The sequence below is a fragment of the Schistocerca serialis genome, chromosome 5 (assembly GCF_023864345.2).
Source record: "Schistocerca serialis cubense isolate TAMUIC-IGC-003099 chromosome 5, iqSchSeri2.2, whole genome shotgun sequence".
Classification (NCBI taxonomy): domain Eukaryota; kingdom Metazoa; phylum Arthropoda; class Insecta; order Orthoptera; family Acrididae; genus Schistocerca; species Schistocerca serialis.
The window spans coordinates 665,926,461-665,934,405 of NC_064642.1; the positions used below are offsets into that span (position 1 = coordinate 665,926,461).

General features: G+C 38.9%; 1 protein-coding gene across 1 annotated transcript; it reads right to left on the reverse strand.

The window, feature by feature from the left end:
- Positions 1 to 4,728: 4,728 nt before the first annotated feature.
- On the reverse strand, positions 4,729 to 5,370 carry LOC126482168 (putative gustatory receptor 2a). Its single transcript, XM_050106146.1, has 2 exons — positions 5,031 to 5,370; positions 4,729 to 4,808 (listed from the first exon to the last, which is right to left on the reverse strand). Exons 1-2 carry the CDS (start codon positions 5,368 to 5,370, stop codon positions 4,729 to 4,731), a joined length of 420 nt encoding a protein of 139 aa, XP_049962103.1.
- Between the last annotated feature and the right edge of the window lie 2,575 nt (positions 5,371 to 7,945).

Consider the following 7,945-nt stretch of genomic DNA (forward strand, 5'->3'; position numbering starts at 1 on the left):
CGCAACTCCTGTGGCAAAGAGTCTGATGATCAGTCCTATAAAGTTGAGTGCCCATAAGATAAATAGTTTTCCGCCTACATTGGCTCAAGGAGCGAAAGTTTAAAGATAACCATCCAGTAGATGTTTTCTCAAGATGAAATTAAGAAATAGGATCCCCTGCATAAAGAGTATAATCGTCAGTTTAATAAGTACTTCCATGGTTATACCCAATGCAGGAAATGGCGCAGTAACTACAGGTCATAAAGAAAAAGAATTCATTGGAAAAATAAACGTGGGACATTTCGCAGACTTAACATTCCTTCGTCAGAACTTAAAAACAAATATATATATATATATATATATATATATATATATATATATATATATATATATATATGGATGTAATTCGAGCTTAGGCATTCGGACACGTCTGTAGCTTGTGTCACTGAGAGCTGATGTAGAAATCAAACATGAAGTACTCTTGTTGCATGTGAGGACAAACTATTACTGTAAGATAAATTGAACAAGTGGATGGTCATTCAGTTATAACAGAAAGGAAATACAGATTAAAGCCAGATAAGACGTTCGTATAGTTAGTGAAGATAAACTCATTCGAAATATCACTTGCTGAATTAAGAGAGCTTGGCATTGACAAAAAATTAATCATTTTCTATGTGTATCGTTCTTTTGGTAGTAGCATGAACAATTCCTTCAGTAATTTAACTGCAGTTCTCTATAAAACCACCACAGCAAATATTAACATAATTTTGTTTGGAGACATAAACAGAAACGTAAAAACACTGTTCAAACTATCTGCATTCTCATAAATATTCTTCAAAGTTTCGTCCTGTTCTGCGTTGATCGACACTGCAACAAGTTTTATTGTAATGACTGTGTCATTAATCGACTAGGTAACCACAGATATTGGAGAGAGAAATATCATGCTAGTGTAAAAGTTCTTGGACTTTCAGGACACTTTTGCCAAACAGTGACAGTAATGTCTGGTACAGCAAAAATCAAAAAGCTGCAGGACTCCATTCAACATTTCTCAGAAAGAAAAACAATATTTTTCGTTATAGCTACCAAACCAAAATTTGATACTAGGTATGCATAAACCAAAGTAAACGCGAAATTCTATAAGTTCTCTACATTAAAGAAGGTGAACTGTGAAAAACTATTTGCAAATGTATATCATTAGTGACGTTCTGCGAAAACAAATGTATGATAATAGGTATTAGGAACTCCTCCCAGATCTTTAACTACATCAGCTCCAAGAAAATAAGTCATAATTAACATGAGCACATTAGTACTTCATTTTCCATTATAGGTTCACAAACGTTTACAGAATAGTTCTGAAAACATTTAGTAACAAAACGGTATACAAAGCAGGGAACAAAAGATAAGCAGTCAGCAGTGTCATCCAACAAATAACAGGGACAAAGAAAAAATCTGTGAAGGTGATAAAATAGCAAATGATATACACTACATAGCAAACTAGGTGAATGAGAATTCCCCAGGTATTAAAGAAGCATTAGAACAACATTATTCAAAAAAACACATATAACAAATGTAAATAACTGTGCACTATATAGAATGATGTTATGGCCAACTACAGGGCATGAAGTAAGTTTATTGTGCAGAGTCTAGAAAATGTGGACTCGGTAAGCTTAGATGAAGTACTTATATGTGTGCTGAAAGATTATATTCTGAATAGGCATTCACCTTGAACAAACACAATAAATGTGTCATCTACACCATGTAAATTTAGGGAGTATTTGAAACTGGCAAGAGATCAGCCTCTGATAATGAAAGATAGGTCAGAAGACATTGAAAGGTGATGGCCCATTTTATTTCTGATTTTGTACTCAAAAATAAAAGAAACAGTTATGAAGGCATCTTAATTGCTTGAATAAATAGAACATTCAAGGGGAATCGCAGTTAGCATTAAGAAATGGTGTAAGTATTGTATCAGGAATAGCAGGATTCAGAATTTTACTTGATGCTTTTGACAAGATTGCATGTGCCACAGTCCATTTATAAGAGCTGTCTAAATCGTTTTATACTGTCGACTGTAAGATTCTACTAAATTAGGTGGAACCACTACCTATAAGATGTGTAGTTAATGAATCGTTCTGATCATACCTAACATATGGGTTACAAAGATTAGAGATAAAAAACCACAACGAAAGAGGCAAAACAGTTGCATAATTTTAAATGGTTAGTGGACACAAAATATGTGGGAATAAGTATATTGATTCACAGCTGAAGTGATGTGAACATCGAATAGAACAAACAGAATATCATCACATGTTATGCCTTTACAGTTCTGTCTTCAGGTTTCAATAGTGTCTTTAGATTCACACTGTTCAGACACACATGAAATTCTCAGCTCTGGAATTGTTTTCAGGGTAGGGGGGAGGGGGGTAACTCACAAAATCTGAATTTATGAAATACTCATCTGACTCTAAGTAAATGGATGGTGACTAAATTATTCACACTGGCAAATGCATTGTTCCAATGCACAACAATGATACCACTTGATAGTGTGTGTACCGTTGCATTACGAAAAGTCATGTGTATGGCGTGCAATGTGCGCTGTGAGTGATTGTTGACCATTTACAAACAGTGTAGCACAAACGTTTTATATTATTAAACAACTTCTTTGTGAAACATGTTGTAGAACAGCGCCAAGTCGAATCAGATAGCACTGTTTTAAGGAGATTAGCCTTGTGTTCAGAAGGATGGACATAACACTCTTCATCCAGCAATCCTCATTTAGGTTTCCTGGGGTTTGCCTACATTACTTCATGTAAGTGCCCATCTGTTTCGAAGTAGACCTGGCAATGTAAATTCATGTATATAAAAATTACCTTCTTATTGTGGTTCCTAAATTTTAATAGAATGATTTGTCATATATTCTTGAAAAAAATATCCTCAGATGAGTAAGACTATGACTACTACCACTATAACTTCTACCTCCACTACTACCAACACTACACCACTGTTATTCAGTCAGCTTACTTGTATACTCTGCATATGCGATCATCTCGTGGCTGTGACGATAGTTCCCATTTATAAACTGTTTCTATGATGTGTGCAGTCAGAAATTAATTTCGATAAATAAGTTCACTGTGATGAAGAGCCTTAATTTTATTCATATATAAACTGATGGTGAAACTATTGTAATTTTAATGTCTTTGCCCACAGTTTAAGAACAAAATTGGTTGCTACACAGTTAACTAAAAAAACTAAAGCGGCATACAGGTGTTTGTTAATTGACATAACAAATGAAATGATTATAGATTTCACAATTAATAAAATCCACCAGTCTCTTATGCTGTGCTGGAATGGATTTCATATTTGCAAAATCTTTATGAGGCTGTTCCTTAACATTACAAGTGTGACAAACTGTAACATCAGTTCAGAGAAACTCCAAGAAAAGGAACATTATTTAAACTACCATATCCCCTAGCAAAAGCTACCATTAACCAGCCATTAACATGAGAAAATGTATCATTAACATCCAAAGTAAAATCAAAATTATGTCCTACAAAAACAGATGGTCCATCAAGTATAACATGAAGAGCCACTGACTTAACAGAAATTTTATGTTTCCTCTCAACAGATGTAGTAATCACCTCAATACTGTCTATTGACTTATACCCTGTATACTTGATGATCCTTCTGTTTTTGTAGGATATAATTTGAATTTCAGTTTGGATGTTAATGATACTTTTTCACATGGTTATGGTTGGTTTACAGTAGATTTTGTCTGGAGACATAAAGTATTAAGTAATTTTCCTGCTCCTGAAAGATTTTCAGGATGTGATGTTATAACTTATCACAGTTAACATGTTGGAGAACAGGTTAATAGTGGTTCTGGAAAGTCCTATTATGTCCCTATGCTTAAACACATAGAGGGATCATGGGACTTTCCAGAACCACAATTGGTTGTATTCTCGTAATGAACATAAAATAAATTCTGATCAAAGTGTTAATGTTTGGGTTACAGGTAAAGTTGTCTCTGAACATGGAAAAGTACTAGTAATAGTATTGTATATTACGATGCACAGTACATTACTATAATTGGGTTTTAACATGAAATCCATTCGAGCACAGCATAATAGTCTGGACCATTTTTATTAATTGTGACATTTTGGCCATTAAGGTTTTCATTTTATGATTATATATTTTATATCTACAATGAAAACATTAAGATGAGACCCCAAAATGTTTTCAGAGGAAATGGCATACGATGAAACTTAATTCTCGTGTCAAAGTAGAGTTATTGGTATTCTATCACATTCCTTCTTTCTTTTATTGTTTTAGTACTGCTCTTTTAAATCTGGCATCCTAAATATTTTCCCCATTTTTGCGACCTTGTAGTCTCTCTTTCTCTGGTTGGGGATAAAGAAAATCATATACGAATTTGCATTGTCGACCGTAGCAGACTTGGAACTTAAATCTCAGTATTAATTAACAATGTACTGAGGAAACTGAATAGATATCAATCATTACCTTTCGTTTATTATATATATTTTCTCATTGGTATATGACTGCATCTAAATAATTTCATCAGAAAGTGTATATTTACATAAACCGCCATGAGTTGTAAACTACAGTTTCTAATCAAGAAATTGCGGTTAATGGGGGATAAATAGACAAAAACGTCCTGTGTGTTTGAATGGCATTCTAGAACTATCTCAATTATTGTCTCTCTCATAGAAGAGGTAGACAAAAAGAGGAATCCTACAAATGAATTATTATCATTGCTTTTGTTATTTTTATTATTGTTACTATCATTATAATTGTTAGTATAATGACCAAGTCTTACATAATGGTAGGATGTATTTACTCATCACTAATACATTTATTTATTTCAAAATAACTAATTTGATTTGTAACGACATTCGAGACTGAAAATAAGAATATGTGCAGTTGTCACAGTGAAGATATTACTAGACTCCTTAATTACCTTGTGGAGTTCTTAGTTACCTTCCAAATTCAGAACGACATTGAACAGTCCTTCACACTCATCAAACTTTACTTACAACTACACTTCTCACCAGATTCATTCGTGTTACTAATCTGAAACTGAACAATTATGATAAGATAGGAGATAACAGCTGCTACCATTGTCGAGAGGATTGACAGATCGATGGTGAAGAGCCCACAGGCCGTGAAACGTGGCCGGCGGTGCTGCACCTGTTGCAGGAACAGCTGCAGCTGGATCCTCAACTCGTTGGCCCTGGAATAACCGAATATGGGAGCAAGCAGCGCCTTGAGCAGCAGGTCTGCAGAGCGGGAGGCCTCATCGACAGTGGCGCTGCATGACCAAGTGGCAACCATCACACATCCAGCACCGAAGACCATGGAGAGAGCCATGAGCATCGCCAAAGGTGCCACTCCCCCATACGGATACATCTGCTGAAGATACTAGTTTAAATCCATCTACCCTAGGGATGTCACAATTTTTTTTCTGGATTGACAAAATTATTTTAGGTTAAAAACAGTGTTAATGATTTTAAATAACAAAGTGATTCAAAACCTACACTGACAGAAAATGAACTCGGAACAGCAAGAAGGAACTGCCATAAAAGAAACTTGGTAGGCATATTTCTGTATTTGAAAGATGATCTTCAGTCAGATTTTGCGCCAGTCTCGTAAGAGTCGTCATAGTAGCGCCACTAAGAGGATGCAAATGAGGTTTGCTTTAGATACCAGCTGTAACGGTCATGGGCGTTAGTAACCTTTGAGACCGGACATGGTGAGCTGAAGATAGTCAGGAACGCCTTTAAAGCGACAAAGCCAGTGTCAGTACCTCACTGAGTTTGGATGGGGTAGTGTAACTGGGCTACGAGAAGCTGGATCTTCCTTGTGCTTTATTTCAGAACGTCTTGGCAGGAATATAGGCACTGTAAATGTTTGCGTGCTGAGGTGATCAGGAGTATGTACAGTCGTAAGAAGATTGGGCTCCAGACGGATATGCGCCACTACTGAAAGGGGATAAAATTGCTTTCGGTTTAGGACACTGTCGCACCGTACAGCATATACAGAAGCAATATGAGCAGCAGTTGGCACCGCAATGACACGACGAAATGTTACAAACCGGCTGCGAACTACTCACCCCAAACCACCGCCATTTGCGACTTCAATGATGTCAAGCGAGAACTCATTGGAGGGCAATATGAGGAAAACTGTGTGTATCTCTCAGCCCGTGATGGTAGTTTGTTGCAGCAAAAAAACACAACCACAGACACGATCCTCTGGCACATCACTTGCCAATCTACTTGTAGCCTGTTGTGAACAGTGTGTTGGCTTCAGCAGTCCCAATAACCTGTCTTTGAGTTGTAACGTCATGGTGTTTAGTACCCCATTTCCTAGACTACCTGCCAACGTAGTGCGAAATTAGGTTACGGCCTTGGCAGATTTTAATTAATATAATAGGCATACAGTTCATTAGTCATTTTAATTGTAGCGCTGAATACATACGCATATTTTTTTGAATAGGATTTTCTACATTACTGTTTGTCGAAATTGCAGCACCAAGAAGGAAACCCATTAATTCAATTAATTTAACACCACAGGTAAGGTACATGACAAGTAACCAATGATTACCTATTCAAATCTGCTTCAGTAAGTCGTGTGGCCACCATGCGCTGCAGTTAGAGCTGCTATACTCCTAGGCGTTCTGAATACATTCCTGAGGGATTTCCCTCCAATCAGTTTGTGTCAGAGCTCACAAATTCGTGGCTCCAATTACTGGAGGACCGTGACGCACCAGGTGCCGCCCAACTACATCCCAGACGTGTTCGATGAGCGACATGTCTGGCGAACGTGCAGGCCGGGGAAGCTATGGTACCCGTCGCTCTTGGAAGAAGCCCTGTACATTCCTCGCAATATGTGGCACGGCATTGTCCTGTGGAAATGTGGCTTGTGGAGGTGCCTGAAGCAGGGGGCGTACCTCAGGCTCCATTACCGCCGTTAGGTGCCGGTTGCCGTTCAAAGTGCCCGCAATACCAACGAGGTGAGATCGGTTGTTGTAACCAATGGCGCCTCAAGCCATTACACCTAGTGTATGCCCGATATGCTGCTCCTCCATGCATTCCTCGAAGCTGCCCTCACCACGGAACCGCCGGACATGCACGCGGCCATCACTGTAGGACACGTTGAAGCGGGACTCATCCGAAAAGATTACATGTTGCCACTCAGAACCCAAGTGACGGTGTTCACGTGCCCATTGCAGTCGGAAGACATTGGAAGTCGACGTAATGGAATGCGTGTAACGAGTCCAACATGCAGCAGACGACGACAAACCGTCGATGCAGACTAGTTGAGACCAGTTACGGGGCTCCAGCAACGAGCCAACAATGTGGATGGCGCTGTACGGCCGTAATGGCCATGCGGACAAGATGACGGTCATCGTGTGCTGTGGTCATATTGCGTGGTCCAGCTCGCTGATTACGATCCTCTTGTATGCACTGAGTCCACACACGCATCACTGTCGTAGCAGCATTCCCTGTGTGAGCCGAAATGTCACGGTGTGTCAACCCCGTTTCCCAGAGACCGACCATCCTGCTCCGTTCGAAAACGATCACATGCCGATATGGCTCCCTCTGACGTCGACGAGGCATACTGGCACTCGCTGTATTGTTTCCGCCTTTTGTGACAGCTCTGCACCGACTACACTAGGCGCAACATCGACCATGTCGGACCGACACCTATGGGCTCTGCTCAGCCTACGTGTACCCCATCTCTCTGCAAAACGTATCACGTATTGTTTGCACACCCGTTGCCACTTCAACCAAGTCTGGCGCTAGTCGGATATCTCCTTCTCGGTGTTGCACTTTGCACAAATGCCAGTGTATAATTTCATTGACATCAATAGCCAGGATCCAACGCTTCTTCTTTAGATAAATGACAGTAGTGTAATCTACCAACATATTTCAATTTGACACATTTAAGT

Coding starts and splice junctions, on each gene's coding strand:
- LOC126482168 (XM_050106146.1), bottom strand. CDS start 5,370: ATGCTCATGGCTCTCTCCATGGTCTTCGGTGCTGGATGTGTGATGGTT. Junction 4,809..5,030: donor ATCTGGTGAGAAGTGTAGTT/GTAAGTAAAGTT, acceptor CCATTATGTAAG/ACTTGGTCATTATACTAACA.